We start from the raw sequence: 18,591 nt of genomic DNA on the forward strand, positions 1-18,591 counted from the left end.
GAAGAGCTAGAAGATGAAAGTGTTCAAAAGGACTCCCCAACATGTGCCAAGGAATCATTACGTGTCATTCTGGCAATTTTGGCTCAAAAACACTGGAGACCTTTTTCAATGGACATAAAAACAGCCTTCCTGCAGGGAAAATCTCTTGAAAGAGATGTATTTGTAAAGCCACCAGTTGAGGCAAATTCAGACGGAAAACTGTGGCTTTTGAAGAAATGTGTTTATGGATTAGGCGATGCATCCCTGTATTGGTACAATACAGTGAAATCAGTTATGATTGAACTTGGTGCAAAAATTTCTAAAATAGACCCAGCTGTGTTTTATTGGACTGGTGAGAAGGGCGAACTAAAAGGTGTGTTAGCATGTCATGTTGATGATTTCATCTGGGGAGGTATTCCTGAATTCGAGAGTGACATCATAACTAAACTTCGTGAGAGATTTGCTGTCGGCAAGGAAGAGAAGGCGGCATTTAAATATGTAGGCATAGACTTGGAATTTAGTGATGGCAATATATTTTTAAATCAGAATAATTATGCTAAAAGCATCATACCAATCAAGATTCCAAATAACAAATTACAACAGAAGGAATCCTCACTAACACCGGATGAGATAACTACACTGCGCTCTAAAATTGGTCAGATTTTATGGATAAGTCGTCAGAGTCGTCCGGACTTAATATTTGATGCATGTTGTCTTACTTCACGGGTAAAAGATGCCAAAGTGAAAGATTTGTTAGATGTAAACAAACTGATCAAACGTGTTAAATCAGAAAACCTCACCTTAAAATTCCAAAGATTAGAAGGTGATCTATCTCTGATTGTATACAGTGACTCATCTTTTGGTAATTTACAGGATGGGGGCACGCAAGGCGGACATTTAATTCTTTTAAAAGGGAAAGGAGGAAAGTTTACACCAATAGCCTGGAATTCTAAAAGAATTAGACGTGTCGTTCGCAGTACACTTTCTGGAGAGACACTAGCAATGGCGGATACTGTTGACACTGGAATTTTTATCTCAACTTTATATTCTGAGTTTGTAACTGGTTGTACAGATCCAACAAAATTACCTCTAGTTTGTGTTACTGACAATAAATCTTTATTAGAAGCCATTAAATCTACAAAATGTGTGACCGAGAAAAGACTTCGACTAGCTGATTGTCTAACTAAACATGGATCATCAGCCCTTGTACTCATGAAAACATTACAAGATGGTGTTTTGAAACTCAAAATTTAATAGTGATGTACAGTGTAAACTTTCTATTTCAAACTCAGTAATTCAACTAGCGTTCCAAGTAGAATGTGTTCAACTATTTATTTCATAGTGTTAAACTTACTATTTTTATTTACCTTACTTCTTTAATTAAAAACTTTTATTTAAAGAGACAGAGTGGAGATTGATAACATCTAGTTTTGTGTGTTAGGACAATTCATTAGTGGTCTGATTATGTTAGGACATGTCAAGAGTTATCTTTATTTTTTGGAGTGGTGTCCCTTGGAAAAGTTCTGTGTGGATCTTGACTTTGGTTTTGTAATGAAAAGGTCATTTGATTAAAATGTGTTGACAAGACAAAGAGTCTTAATTATTGAGTTATTAATACCGCTTTATAATATACATTTCTGTTCTACTTTTTAATTTATTAATTACCTTTTCAATAGTTTCACATTTTTAACCATCGTTAATTTTGCATCTATAACTGACAGACAACATACACTGAAAGTCTTGTTGAAGCCAGCAAATTTTAAAATGAGATTTGAGTCCAACTACTAAAACACGATCGACCAAATAAATATGCTATTTTCCTGGTACTGGCTTTCAGGAACATGCTACAAACTTATACATAGCAGAAATGGATTCAGAAACTTTTTCAGTAATGTGTTAAGAAAATGTCTTGCCATAGAAGGCGGTCTTCTTAGAAATATGCTGAATGGATGAACATACCATCATTTCAAGCCACCGAAAACATATATTGCATAAAAGAAAAAAGAGACTATGGCAGCCATATTGGAAATATTCTCAATATGTGATCATTTTACACAGTTGTATAGGGCAAAAATGGAATCTGCACCCTGAAAACATATATCCTGATACCATCGATGACTACTTAATCTATATCAGTGCATCGTCCCATTTTCCCGCCAAAAATGGCCGTCATCTTAGAAATATGTAAAATAGGTAAACTTGTGATCATTTTACACAGTTGTAATTGGCAGAAATGGAATCTGCGTCCTGAAAACATATATCCTGATACCAAAGATGATTACTTAATATTGGCGCATCGTCCCATATTCCCGCCAAAAATGGCCCTCATCTTGGAAATATGCAAATAGGTAAACTTGTGATAATTTTACACAGTTGTAACTGGCAGAAATGGTCGCCATCTTTGAAATATCTTCATGAAGTGATGGAAAAATATCTGAAATATAGTCACGACCCATGCCAATATTAATATATTGCTAAATCACAGTTGATATGTCGATAACATTTATAAAATTAAAAAAAGTTGCAATATTATTGCAAAATGGCTGCTCTCAGATAATGGCTTCCCATACTATGAAGACCTACTCAGAAAAAATGTCAACATTGTTTTTTTGTCATTAAACATCAAAACCTACAAAATAAAGCTTATTCCACGTTTTCTACCCGAAAAGCCGATGGACGGGAATTATGTAACAAACCGAATCGGGACTAAACGTACGGTTACTCATATAGTTGGAAGTTAAATAGCAGCTAATTTTATTACAATGAATTTCACACCATCTACTCATACTTTGATCTGTTTGACTTTATAGCATTGTTAAGTATTTATATCTAAATAAATAAAATACTGTAGCCTATCCCCCAAGTCATCTGACCTAATTTTACTGAAACATCACATGCTGGTGGCTGGAATGGAACTTTCCAGAAATAAAAGCTAAGAATAATTTACTGGAAAATATGACCAAATCAAATAATTAGGTTGGGGAAAATATTTCATATATAATTTTTAGCATAAATATAGATGGGATGGGAGAAAGGAATTCCAGTGGGCGTTATGTCCGCCGCCCTTGGTACATGTAATATGTCATGCACAGGTGTGAAGTTGTGTTTTGATAATCAATTTACGGTATTACAGTAATTATCACAGATATTTTAGAATCGGAATTCAAGTATTCATTTAAAACCCAAGTTTGTGGTGACCTTATTCTGGACTAATTCTGTAATAAACAAAAACATTAAAACGCTATGCTTATAATTTATTTATTATTCATAATCTTCATCAATCAAAGTTTCCCAGTTAAATAGTGGCGAAAGTGAATTAAAAGTTTTACCTTAGTGTACATACAAACTGCCGTTCCAATTTCATGAATTTTGACCTCTGGGTATTACATGCTTTTACACTATTTGCGTAAAGTAGAAGGGAGCAGGATTTTTGACAGGATATTTCAATCCATTTTTCAGGAAATTTGAACTCAACTGTAATTAGGGTGTAGGCTAACAGTGATTTATTTTAAAATCGGATAAAAAGTGTGACCTCTAGAGGGTCCACAAACTACAAACAGGATTTTTTTGTTCAATCAGGGGCCATAATCAATAAGTTATGTTCTGATACATGCCAATATCTACAGGAACTAAGATCTTTGGCATATAAACATATATTTAAGTTGCATCAAAATCAAATACAAATTGTGACTTGTAGAGAGTCCAAAAACAAAATGTGAACTAACAGATGGACATGAAATGTGGGCGTATCAATATAATTATTAAGTCTATATATTGCAATAAAACATGACATACTGATTTACATGAAGAGTCAAATCGACTATTGACATGATATAAACATATTAACATATTTGTGGTCAACAAGAGGTCAATTTAATTTGACTTTATCATGTCAAATCAGTCTTTCACGTTTACGAAATGGTGCAGGAGTTATAAAAAAAAACTCTCGCCAATTTAAAAATTGAAAAAAAGCTCCTATTAAAAAAAAATAGGTTGCCAGGCAACAAAACATACAACCACATCAGCTAAATCGTCCGAGCACTCGACAAGGGTTGTCGCATATTTATTCTTTTGTAGGTTATTAGGTGAATAATGCATATAAATTTCATACAGATCGGATGATCACCTATGTCATTTATGTCATTCAAACTTTCACAAGGTTCACAATCGCCATAACTCCAGAAGTAATTGACGAAAATTGTTGACATTCAATAGGCTTCTTCACTTCACTAATTTAAATGATGCATATGAATTTCATACAGATTAGGTGATAACTTTTGTCATTCAAGCGTTCACAAGATTCAACAAAGTTAAACAAGGGCCATAACTCTAGATGTAATTAACGGAAATTTGCTAAAACTCAATAGGCTTGTTGGTTTTACTAATTTAAACGATACATATAAATTTCATACAGATCGGATAATAACTCTTGTCGTTAAAGCATTCACAAGGTACAACAAAGTGAAACAAGGGCCATAAATCACAGCGTAATAAACGGGCCATAAATCACAGCTTCTTCGTTGCACTAATTTAAATGATGGATATCAATTTCAAACAGATCAGATGATAACTCTTGTCATTAGAGTGTTAACAAGATTCAACAAAGTGAAAAAAGGGCCATATGTAATTAATTGAAATTGCTGAAATTCAATAGGATTCTTTGTTTTACTAATTTAAATGATGCATATAAATTTCATACAGATCGGATGATAACTTTTGTCGTTAGAGCATTCACAAGGTACAACAAAGTGAAAAAAGGGCCATAACTCACGGCATAATTAATGGAAATTGCTGAAATTCAATAGACTTCTTCGTTTCACTAATTTAAATGATGCATATCAATTTCAAACAGATCGGATGATAACTGTTGTCATTAGAGCGTTCACAAGATTCAACAATGTGAAACAAGGGCCATAACTCAAGAGGTAATTAACACAAATTGCTGAAATTCAATAGGCTTCTTTGTTTTACTAACTAAGAGGGTGCATATACATTTCATACAGATCGGTCGATACATGTAACTTTTGTCGTTACAGCGTTCACAAGGTGCAACAACGTGAAACAAGGGCCATAACTCCAGAAGAAATTAACGTAAGTTATTGAAATTAAATAGGTTTCTTCATCTCACTAATGTAAACAAGCCAACAGTGAGGCTGATGTCCCCCGCCGAAATAGGAAAATAATTAGAGGACACATATAAAAATCAAATTGCGTATCGCTCTGCTTACCCTGAGCAGAAAATGCTCATTATCAAACTTAGTCAAGGTATTACTGTAATGAAACTATACACCAAGTTTCATCAATCTCACTTAATTAGAACTAAAGTTATCGTGTCCCAAAGCATCAACCAATCAAATTGCTTATCTCTGCTTACCCTAAGCGGAAAATGCTCATCTTCGAACTCCATCAAGGCATTGACCTAATCAACACATACACCAAGTTTGAACATTCTAGCTCAATTAGGAAGAGAGTTATCGTGCCCCAAAGTATCAACCAATCAAATTGCTTATCTCTGCTTACCCTAAGCGGAAAATGCTCATCTTCGAACTCCATCAAGGCATTGACCTAATAAACACATACACCAAGTTTGAACATTCTAGCTCAATTAAAAGTTATCGTGTCCCAAAGCATCAACCAATCAAATTGCTTATCTCTGCTTACCTTAAGCGGAAAATGCTCATCTTCGAACTCCATCAAGGCATTGACCTAATCAACACATACACCAAGTTTGAACATTCTAGCCCAATTAGGAAGAGAGTTATCGTGTCCCAAAGCATCAACCAATCAAATTGCTTATCTCTGCTTACCCTAAGCGGAAAATGCTCATCTTCGAACTCCATCAAGGCATTGACCTAATAAACACATACACCAAGTTTGAACATTCTAGCTCAATTAGGAAGAGAGTTATTGTGTCCCAAAAAGTGTGACGGACAGACAGACGGACAGACAGACGGACGAACCCATTTTAATAGTCCCCTGCTTTCTTCGAAAGGCGGGGGACAACAACATATATCAATTTCAAAACAATCAGATGATAAATGTAGTCTGTAGAGTGTTCACAAGAAATTACGATCACATTTTCATGTGGGGGTATAAAAATCTTCTTAATTATATTGCAAGAGTAATTTAACATTGTATTTATATACTTTAGTTTCGGCTCATCCTCTTTATTATGTCATTCATATGTTTCATGAATTTTCGTCAGTTTGATCAATTTGTCAGCGTGCTTCTTAGTGCAGAATTTGCACCAAGTCTAAAGACCAAACCAATTTTACAAACCCATTTTTGGCTATTTGCCCTCCAATAGTTCCAATTTTAAAATGTCGCATATTTGGCTGTTTCGACCATCTCCAGACATATTGATAGCGATAATCAATGCATTGCCAATGAGACAGGCCGTACATGAAAACATTTTAAACAACGTAATGTTATTATTAGACGTACGTCATTCTGTCATTCCCGCGGATATTCTCCATCAACATCCGGAGACATATTAGGCTGTCAAGTAACATCATATTCTATTGGCTGGTTTTGCCCTCCAGTAATTCCAATTTTAAAATGTTTTAGACTGCTATCCAATTAAAACGAGCCTTACATTAGCATTCAATATGTTTGACGAATAATTATGGCAGCCCTAGTTTTACCATGGAAACGCTCATCGCCCGAGGAGGTCATTATACTTGAATATATGCAGTTTTAAAAATAAACAACCAGCGGCTGCCAGTCAGGATACGCCCACATTTTCAAGAGATGGATAGACAACAAGCTAAAAAGAAAGTGATTTTTCCTACAATCAAGGGCCATAATTCAGGAAATTTCAAGTTTCATCAAAATAGTATTAAAATTGTGACCACTATAGGGTCGACAACCTTGATATACCATATTTTTACGCTATTTGAGAACCAAGGACGGCCATTTTGTCAGTTTTGGGCCGATTTTCACAAAATTCGAACTCAGCGGTCCTTAGCAAGGTGTAACGGTGATACAATAATTAAATCGGATAAAAATTATTACCACTATAGGGTCCACAAGCTAAAAACGTGATTTTTCGTACAATCAGGGGCCATAATTCAGGAAGTTACGGTCCGATATGCGCGAATATCGAAAGGAACCGAGATCTTTGGGTTATAATCTTACATTTCAAGTTTCAACAAAATCAGATATAAATTGTGACCTCTATAGGGTCCACAAACTTGATATACCATATTTTTACGCTATTTGAGAACGAAGGGTGGCCATTTTGTCTGTCAGTTTTGGGCTGATTTTCACGAAATTCAAACTCAGCCATCCTTAGGATGTAACGGTGATATAAAAATATGTTTTTATAAATCGGATAAAAATTATGACCTCTATAGGGTCCACAAGCTAAAAACGCGATTTTATGTACAATCAGGGGCCATAATTCAGGAAGTTACGGTCCGATATGCGCGAATATCCAAAGGAATTGAGATCTTTGGGTTATAAACTTATATTTCTAGTTTCAACAAAATCAGATAAAAATTGTGACCTCTATAGGGTCCACAACCTTGATATACCATATTTTTAGCTATTTGAGAACGAAGGGCGGCTATTTTGTCTTTCAGTTTCGGGCGGATTGTCACGAAATTTGAACTCAGCCGTCCTTACGGCGTAAAGGTGATATAATAATACGTTTTTTTTAAATCGGATAAAAATTATGACCTCTATAGGGTCCACAAGCTAAAAACGCGATTTGTCGTACAATCCGGGGGCATAATTCCAATAAATTACTGTCCGATATGCGCAAATATCGAAAGGAACCGAGATCTTTGGGTTATAAACATACATTTCAAGTTTCAACAAAATCAGATAAAAATTGTGACCTCTATAAGGTCCACAACCTTGATATACCATATTTTTACGCTATTTGAGAACGAACGGCGGCCATTTTGTCTGTTAGTTTTGGGCCGATTTTCACGAAATTCGAACTCAGCCGTCTTAAACGTGAAGGACTGGTCAATTTGTTGTAATATAACTCATGAAGTTGATATACTTTACTTCTAAATGTTGGTATATTATCTCAAAAAGAAGTGACATTAATACACTTTCATACTTAGTAGAGGAGCTAGCTGACCGTTGTTCCTTCGCTACAAATGTTCACGTTGCTAAGGCAAACTTTAAAAGTGCCATTCAGAACAAAAATTCCCTGGCCTCTTGCTTAAGAACACCTCCTAGTGACCCGAGTACGTAGGTTTATTTCAAATATGACGGACAACTCACTGGTCTTCAAAGGAATTATCTGTTAGCAGATATTCGCCCATGCTCGTTACTTTAGTCAGTTATATAGAAGGATAACTTGTGTTTTCCTTTTGCTATTGTCACTTCCGTTTCTTGAAATCTTCGTAACTCATCTACCGTATCAGCTGAAACAGGAATCAAAGTTGTCCGTCATATTTGAAATAAACCTATATCTACTGGGGTCAGTAGGGGGGTTCTGAAGTGCAGAAACCAGCTGATATTCTCTTCTGACTGACACTTTCTATTTATAGGTCAATTGTGGCACCATGCTCAATATAAAAATACTTCGGGTTTTCGAAGTTACAGTATTTCCGGTTTTGGAGAAAGCTTGGTATTCCGAAACGCTGTGTGATCCGAAATATTGTAACGATCCTGTACGATGTCGGATGTGACAGAGTCCACTGTATTTACTTTGGGACCAAACCATATCAGGAAAATGGAATCAAAGTTGTTCGTCATATTTGAAATAAACCTATGTACTCGTGTCACTAGGGTGTGTTCTGAAGCCATAAGCCAGGAGATTTCTTGTTCTGAAGAACACTTTTAAAGTTTGCCTAGCAACGTGAACATATGTAGCGAAGATTAACTTTGTCTGCAAAAAATTGAATTAAATCAACTTTTTCTGCGATTTCGGGGGTGTACAGCCCCTAAACCCAGCGGATGTGCAACTTAAGAATTCCCATTCTGATCATCGGCCGTCATGGTGCCTCCGTTAGGCATAGTACCAATTTTGTCCTCTAGTTTAGGAACAATAGTCAGCTAGCTCCCCTACTAACTAGATGATCATGGCCGCTAACAACATTGATCACGAAAGTTGACAGTGTAACATTTTTACCCAACATCACATTTTTAATTGACATTATGTTTGTGTTGTGATAACGGGTAAGCTTTGTCTTTGTGATGTTGAGTAGAAATGTTGTGATGACAGGTGGTCACCTTTTGAAAGGCAACATCACGACATGGTATGAATCAACCATATACATTTATTATCATATTATTTGCCTAGATGCCATGTAATCACTAAGTAATAAAGGATGTTACTTTAGAATCATGAAATGGTATTTTATGTTAGGCCAAAAGTGTTTTACACCAACTACCCAAATTTAATCACCCAATACAGCACTCACTCACCAACAAGTTCTTGTGAATCATCATCAACCATTTCAGCTTCCACTGCATCCAGCATTGCCAGTTCGGCTTCAAAAGCTGATGGATCTTCATAATCAAATCTTCAAAATCATAAATTTTATTATATACCTACTCGACAAATTGTTGTAATTTTCAAATAAGAATTTCTAATAAACAAATTTCTTCTTCTAAAAAATAATGCTACTACCATATAGTAACTACAGTATAAGCATTTCAAATTCATCTGCAATAGCAGTAAACAAGAAACAAATCAAAGCTAAAGATAACTATATCATTACCATACAATTGAAACTAATTTCAAATACATTTAGTAAAGATAGGTTGCCAAGCAACTAAACATACGCCTACAGCAGCTAAGTCATCCCAGCAGTCAACAAGAGTTGTCGCATATTTTTTCTATTGTCGGTAACGAAACATTTATAATACACTAAAATCTGATTAAGAGTAACAACTCTTTAAGTAATCATCAGAAAATCATTAAAATTTGTTTGGCTCTTAGTTCTGCCCCATGCTAAAGTTTAGTATATGAAACATTTAATATCATGGATTTAGCTGTTCCAAGTTCAAAACTCATTGAAAATCATACTCTTCAAAAAAAGTAGGGGATATTCAGAAACAATACAAAACTGCGGAAATGCACTGCTGTTTTTATTAGAGGTAACAGGGGCGTAAAAAAATTTTTGAATCCACTAGCCCAGGGCTAGTAGTCTACTGTCAGGCACTAGCCCGGCATTAATATCCAGTAGTCCATAGTTCGACAAGGTACAAGATTTAATCTCCAATATTTGGGTATAGGTTTTGTTGCCTGCCAACCTATCGTTTTTAATAAAGATCGTAGACTTGATTGCCTAATAATTAAGGATGTATGCGGGTACTTGGTTAACCAGTCACAGTGCGGTTGTAGTGGTGAAATGGTTCAAAAACCTACAAACCGATTCGTTTTCATATCATATCTGACCTTCAAAACCAGGAATGGTAGCCACAACAATGTTTTCTTTCACTAAAGACCATATAAATACTTCATATCTAGCACATGTCATTTGTAATATATCACGGTAAATTTATGTCCTTTAATTCCCGCTCGAAGATTTGTATACGTTACCGTTACGTTATTATTGGCACTTACTGCAAAACACAAGACAGTGACTGATTAACAAATTAGTTGTTTTACCATATTTATTTACCTGGTCAATCTATAAAGAGTCTCAAAATGAAACAAATCAGTTTGATGTGCTGATATAATATTAAAATAGACAGGATAGTAAAATTGTTTATATTTTCACTCCAGTGCCATGCTGTGTGCCGATAGGGTCAAAGTTGATGACACACAGGTCACTGGAACTATTCAATTCATCATGGCGTTTGTTCAATGAACACATGTAGTAAATTCTTTCGAAATACCCGACATGTTAAGTAATCAAAATTATCTTGTATTTAAAATACAAAGGTATGCTTTCAAATATTTATGTCAGAACTAATCTAATATAAAGTTTAAGTGAGTCTTTTGTTTTTAAATCAACCTGATTTCAACTGGTTTATACGTGAACTGTCAAAGTGTGCAAGATGGAGAAATGAAATGTCAAGAATGAATGAATAGAAGGGGTACAAAAAATGTCCATACTACAGAAAATCTATTGTTATGGTTGAGTTTTTCTTGGAATTTGAGAACTAAATGTGGCATATTTTATCTATATCGTCACTAGTTTAATTCACAAACCAGTGAAAGGGCACTAGCCCAGGACTACTACGTCTAAATAAATCACTAGCCCGTAAGTTATTTTTGGTAGCCCCCGGGCATCGAGCTAGTGGATTTTTAGAACCCTGATACGTAACCAGTGTATGTTAATAAAAGGCCAATTGCCTACACATGAACATAAAACTGTTCATATGGGTGGCTTATCCGACTGCCCCATTTCACTTGCAAAGAGATACACGGTCAAAAGTGAAAATGGACGTTTTTGATTTTTGCCTTAATAATGGGTAATTGCTCCACCAATCCTCAGACATTCAGCAATTCGTCGTGGCATGCTCCTAATCAACCGTCCATTCACGATTTGCGGCAATCTGACCCACTTCTCTTGCAGTGCCACGGCCAATTCTTGCAGTGTTGTCGGTTGACGTTGACGAACACGTCTCCCCATCAAATTAAACTAACACACTATTTAAGCAAAGATACGCTTAACAGTAAATCTTATGAAAGAACTGATAGGAAAGCAAACATGGATAAGATAAACCAGGAAACAGCAGTATTCAGCAACCCTTCCTTGAAGTGTCAAATTTGACAATGAACCCCTCCCACATGTATGGCGCTTTTGCGTGTCGCATGTGCAGCTCAGTGCTTCTGTTGGGGCGATAAGTTCTTCATCTGTGAACATACTCTCAAAGCATGTCAAGTGTCCATGACTATTTATCATATGACAACCTGCATAGGTATTTGCATTTCAATATCCCCCACTTTTTTTGAAGAGTATACTTGTTCGTCTCTGTTATCAATCTAAAGTCAATCAGTTGATAACTTTGCTCTCTAGAGCATAATTTTTTAAAAGTAATCAAGGGCCAAAACTCTGGCAGTAATTATCGGAAATCGTTGAAAATCAATAGACTTCTTCGTCTCATGACTTTATACACAGTGTATAAATTTAAAGTCAATCAGATAATAACTTTAGACTCTAGAGCATCCACAAGATTTTTCAAGTTGATCAAGGGCCATAACTCTGGTAATAATTATCAGAAATCGTTGAAAATCAATAGGATTCTTCATCTCATGACCTTAAACACTGTGTATAAATCTACTAAAGTCAATCGGATAATAACTTTAGCATCTCTAGAGCATCCACAAGAATTTTCAAAGTGATCAAGGGCCATATTGGATATAGGTGAAAATAAATAAGCTTCTTCGTTTTATGACCTTAAACAATGTGTATAAATTTAAGATCAATTGGATATCAACTAAAGCCTCTAGAGCGTCCACAAGTAATTGTGGACTCTGGACCGACCGACAGCTGGACGGACGGGGGCGACGCCAATATATAACCACAATTCAATGTGTTCGTTTAAATACTTATTGTTGATCTTTTTCTTTTTAGTTTAAAATTGGAGAACTTCATTCATTGCCATATTTTAATATGTATTCATTATCCAATAGTAAGATATAAAATAATTTCAGAATGCACAAACCAAAATACAAATCATTTTGCCTTTGGTTAATGGTTAACAGTTGTGATGTTATGAGACAAACTGTTGGTGCAAATAAACAAATATGCACTTCATACTGTAATGTATTCGATAAAGTTTGATACAATAACTTTGTTAATTAAGTCTGTGAAATGACTATAACAAATGGAAATAGTGCATTTATTTACAGTAGCTTACAATTCCTTCATAATAGTACAACCACAGAACTAATTTTGTTCAATTATAAGGTGGAAAAATTTGTAGGCCTACTCTAGATTGTGCATACTTGAAAATAATGAATAATCAACCCCTTCTTTAAAACCCTGTATTGCTTACTTTCCCTTTTTAGCTGGTGTGAAATTATTTGTACTTTTTTTCCTTTTGTCCATTTTTCTGCAGTAATATTTTTTTTTTTTTTTTATGATTCGACGTGCCTTGTATCTGAAATTATAAAAACATTTTTTTAGTTTTAGATAGATTATACAGTGTTATTTATGGTAGCATGATGTTTTGCTTCCACACCCTTTCGAACTCCACACAAACAGCGTTCAGAATCAGTGATCCATGTGCTGTACTTTATGACGAACAGTAGATTATACCTGCCTATTTTGGCTTATTATAATTATAAAGTGATTGATGGTTATCAACATAGCCCGAGTATCATTTAATTTTGTGTATTTAGCACTAATATCTTTCACATTTATTCAATATCAAATCTTTGTTTAAAGATACGTTGCCAGGCAACTAAACATACGCCCACAGCAGCTATATCGTCCAGGCAGTCAACACGCATATTTTTAATTTTTTTCGGTAATGAAACATTTATAATACACTAAAATCTGATTAAGAGTAACAACTCCTGAAGAAATGATCACAAAATCATTAGAATTTGTTTGGTTTTTATAAAGTTCTGCCCCATGCTAACGTTTAGTATACAAAACTTTTAATATCATGGATTAAGCTGTTCAAGTCATGAAAATTTATTTGTTCGTATCAAGATCTTAAACTCTGTGTATCAATCTGAAGTCAATCGGATGATAACTTTAGCCTCTAGAACGTCACAAGATTTTTCAAAGTGATCAAGGGCCATAACTTTGGCAGTAATTATTGTAAATTGCTGAAATCAATAGGATTCTTCGTCTCATGACTTTATGCACTGTGTATAAATTTAAAGTCAACCGGATATTGACTTTGGCCTCTAGAGCGTCCACAAGATTTTTTGAAGTGATCAAAGGCCATAACTCTCGCAGTAATTATCGAAAATCGCTCAAAATCAATAAGCTTCGCCTCATGACCTTAAACACTGTGTATAAATTTAAAGTCAATCGGATATTAACTTGAGCCTCTAGAGCGTCCACAAGATTTTTCAAAGTGATCAAGGGCCATAACAATGTGTATAAATTTAAAGTCAATCGGATATTAACTTTGGCCCCTAGAGCCTCCGCAAGATTTTTTGAAGTGATCATGTGCCATAACTCTGGCAGTAATTATCGAAAATCTCTGAAAATGAATAGACATCTTCGTCTCATGACCATAAACACTGTGTATAAATTTCAAGTGAATCAGATATTAACTTTAGCCTCTAAACTGTCCACAAGATTTTTCAAAGTGATCAAGGACCATAACTCTGGCAGTAATTATCTGAAATCCCTGAAAATCAATCGGCTTCTTCGTCTCATGACATTTAACACTGTGTATAAATTTAACTTCAATCGGATATTAACTTCAGCCTCTAGAGCGTCCACAAGATTTTCTGAAGTGATCAAAAGCCATAACTCTCGCAGTAAATATCGAAAATTGCTGAAAATCAAGAGGCTTCTTCGCCTCATGACCTTAAACACTGTGTATAAATTTAAAGTCAATCGGATATTAACTTGAGCCTCTAGAACTTCATCAAGGCATTGGCCTAACCAACACCTACACCAAGTTTGAACATTCTAGCTCAATTAAAAGTGGAGTTATTGTGTTTCAAAGTCTCAGCCAATCAAATTGTTTATCCCTCTTCTTACCCGGAGCAGAAAATGCTCATTATCGAACTTAGTCAGGGTTTCGTTACATCAATACATTGACTAAGTTCGATAATGAACATTTTCTGCTGAGGGTAAGCAGAGCGATAAGCAATTTAATTGGTTGATGCTTTGGGACACGGTAACTTTAATTCTAACTAGAACTGCGATGCAGTAATGACGGGTTTCACCGGTGCCACGTTACCCTTAAACATGTCACTTCCGGTACCAATGAAACCATTAAACAGGTTTCCACATAAGCATTGCACACATCAAATAAAATGGACGCAGAATCAACCAAATCCAGCAAAATCAATTCCTTTTACATTTGTTACTTGTAAGTGATAATGAAAATGTTCAATTAGTTTTATGAAATCAGAAATGGCATAAGGCATCACATGGTGAAAATTTTATGTAAATTGAATAATAATTGCCACTTTTATAGACCAAAAACCTTGAAAAGTGACTGATAGAAAATCATCTATGTCTCTGCAAGCATACAAGTTAGAAACCAGTTTTTGGTATCTGTGTGATCGTGTGGGTTCAATCTATTTTTTGATTGGAATCAAATATCATAATTTTAAAAAAAATACAAATCAGAAATTTGAATAAAATATCTGTTTTGAAGGCTAAAAATACAGTTTTTGCCAAAATGACGTTACTTCCGCTGACAGTAAAAATGTTAAATTACTTGTATGAAATCGTAAATAGCATTAGGTATCACACACTGTAAATTTTATGAAAATCGAATAATAATTGACACTTTTATGGAACAAAAACCTTGAAAAATTACCTGTTGAAAATCGTCAATTCTCCGCAACTGAACAAGTTACATGTAGAAACCATTTTGTTATATCTATATGATTGTATGGGTTCATTCTATATATTGGTTGATTGGAATCAAATATCAAAATTTTAAACAAATAACAAATACGACTCATTTGAATAAATTACTGGTTTTGAAGGCTATAAATACAATTTTTGCCCATTGAAAATGTTAAATTGGTTTGACCTAGTTAAAATTGACATTATACATCAAATGTTGTCACTTTTATGAAAATCGAATAATAATTGACTCTTTTACGGGCAAATTAGCGTAAAAAGGGACTCATGCAAAATTTTCTATTTCTCGGCTGCTCATATTACAAACTAATTTTCACATACATTCTCTTCGTATGGATTATTGCTACTAGTTTATGAAAGTTGCGAAAAAATATATTAAAATATGAAAAGCCTGAATGGGTTATGAATAGCTCATTTTTTCACCTTTTTTCACCTTTAAATCGAAATGATCTGAAAACGAAATAAAAAAATAAAAAAACAGAGCATGATGATTTCTGCGCCTTAACAGGGCACACCTTTTCCGTCATACCAGATTTGAAAAAAATAATATTTGCTTTCAAAAAGTGGTACCGAACAGTCAAAATTGCAGTTTTTGCTAAATTTACGTCACTTCCGTTGCCGAAAGGAAAATGTACCAGTAACAAAAAAAATGACATTTTGGACCACGGAGCAAATGAACATTGTTTTATACAAATCGAAGACTAAATAATTAATCCAGGACTGAAAAACTGAATTAGCCAATGGAGGCCGAGGAAAAATACGGTGACAAAAATTGTTGCTATTTTTGGTCAAATCAGATGACTCTTTAACCGTAGGTAAAATACCACATAAAAATATTCATTAATAAAAAAGTATTTCGTAAAAATTTAAATTTTTAAAATTTGGCGCCTAATATCTCCTAAGATTCGTCGAAAATAAAAAATATAAAGACCTGTAGCTATGTGCCTTGTCAAAATGTATCAAATATTACAATCCGACAATCATTGATAACATTACGGCAAAATTTGGAAAAACGACAACTTCGGTGATTTCAGACATTTCGCATTGTCGCAGAACGTTAGAAATAGCTTTAAAATTTAAATCAAACCCACTTTCCCTGTAAAACCGAAGACATCGAATCGATCAGACCAGTAGTTTCCGAGATATGCTCAAATGGAAAAATAATAATAATAATAAGAACTAGACCTTAGGGCTATCCAATGACACAATAAAAGAGCATTTTCAGCAATTTAAGGATTTTTCAACTTTTTTCAAAGATTGAGGCCCTTTTTGGACCGCTTATATTATTTCAATGCTTTTCTTTTTGAATTCACGCCATAGACCACCGATAAAACTCTGCGTTAAGAACGTTTCAGAAAAATGGTATTTGTCGTTTTCGAGAAAAAGGCGTCTCAAAAGGCTAAAAAACGGAAAATACTACATTTTCGGCGTACCATAATTTATTTTCTAACCATTAAAATCGTATCATTCAGATGTCCTATGACAGTCCATTAATGGGGCTATCCAACGACACTTTAGTTTTTTAGGTCTGCTAACATCTGATGGAGAAATCAAGTTTTTCGCAAGAGCGCTATTTTTTTTTTTTAACCCTTTTCTTCATTTTTTTAATACTTCCGGTATGGAGATTATTGTCGGGATAGTTTTAATAATCGGATTGGTCTATTAAATAGCCACAGGGCTCGGTAATGATATATTACATTATCTGATCAGATAAATTCCCCTGAGAAAACCTATGTTCAAAAGTGCCAAAAATGCAAAAAATATCAAAATATCAAAAATTAAATTTCAATAACTCAAATTATATTATATATCGTTCGAATCGTAATTAGGTCAGCTATCTGATTATGTAATCTTTTTGTAAAAATTTGTTTAAATAATAAAGTAATAGAGCGTTTTCCAAAATTTGACGATTTTTCGACTTTTTTCGATTCTCGGTCCCTTTTTTGTCCTATTCCAATTATTTCAACGTCTTATTGGATGGCTTCATGCAAAAGACTACTGAAGGGACTCTCGATAGGGAAAGTTTAAGAAAATTTGCTTGAGCCGTTTTCGAGATATAGGCGTCCAAAAACGCTCCAAATCAGAAAATACTTGATTTTCAGTGTGACATATTTTGTTTCCTGCTCATCGTATCTGTATGAATTGGGTATCATTCAGTGGTCCAATCACCGCCCGACCCAATGATACCTTAATTTGTTTAATCCGTTGATATTCATATTTCGCGTTTTTTCAAAATTTTGCATATTATTTCGACTAATTCCGGTTTACGGATTGTTGTTGAAATTGCTTTATTCGATGGTCTGACCATATGGCTTTATGTTCCAAGAGTTTCAGAAACATCGAGTAATCCTTAAAAAAAAAATATGAGGGTTATAAAATGGGCAGAAAATTCGAAAAAAATCGAAAAATAAAGGGCAATAACTCTGAGTGAAACTTATATTATTGGAACCGGATGGACCTCAGGTATCCAAGAATGTAGGTCAAATTTGAAAAATAACAAAAATTGTCTCATAAACAACCTATCACCACTTTGTGATATCTATATGATTGTATGGGTTCATTCTTTTAGTTGATTAGAATAAAATATCAAAATCTTAAACAAACAACAAATATGACTCATTTGAATAAATAATTTATTCAAAGGCTATAAATACTGTTTTTGCCCAATCATCGTCATTTCCAGTGACACTGAAAATGTTAAATTGAGTTGAACTAGTCACAATTGACATAATGCATCAAATGGTGTCAATAATAATTGACTCTTTTACAGACACAATAGCGTAAAGAGTGACTCATGCAAAATTAACCATTTCTCGGCATTCAAATTAATTTTCACATACATTCTCTCCGTAAAGTTAGACTATTGCTACGAGTTTTTGAAAGTTACAAAGTAATAGGCCTATTTTAAAAAATGAAAACGCTGGATGGGTTGTAACTAGCTTAATGTTACACCTTTTTTCACCTTTTAATCGAAATAGCCCGAAAACGGAAACGAAATTAAAAAAATTGAGCTCGACATTTTGTGTGCCTTTAAAGGGTGCACCCTTTCAGTTATACCAGATTTGAAAAAATTAATATTTGCTTTTGAAAAATGGTACCTAACTGTCAAAATTATAGTTTTTGGTAAAATTACGCCACTTCCGGTGTCGACAAATAACCCTATCGGTAACAAAACCAGCGGCTG

At 34.4% G+C, this 18,591-nt stretch overlaps 1 protein-coding gene across 2 annotated transcripts in view; it reads right to left on the bottom strand.

The window, feature by feature from the left end:
• Positions 1-18,591, bottom strand: part of LOC130013266 (DNA polymerase delta catalytic subunit-like) — a 281,681-nt gene that overhangs the window by 260,493 nt on the left and 2,597 nt on the right. For both annotated transcript variants that reach the window (XM_056102083.1, XM_056102082.1), the window contains exons 2-3: positions 12,895-12,999; positions 9,367-9,464 (exon numbers count right to left, since the gene is read on the bottom strand). In XM_056102083.1, the coding sequence (XP_055958058.1) occupies positions 9,367-9,464; positions 12,895-12,947 (151 nt within the window). In that variant the 5' untranslated portion in view covers positions 12,948-12,999. The remainder of the gene's footprint in view (positions 1-9,366; positions 9,465-12,894; positions 13,000-18,591) is intronic.

The sequence above is a fragment of the Patella vulgata genome, chromosome 6 (genome assembly GCF_932274485.2).
Source record: "Patella vulgata chromosome 6, xgPatVulg1.2, whole genome shotgun sequence".
In the NCBI taxonomy this organism is placed as follows: Eukaryota; Metazoa; Mollusca; class Gastropoda; family Patellidae; genus Patella; species Patella vulgata.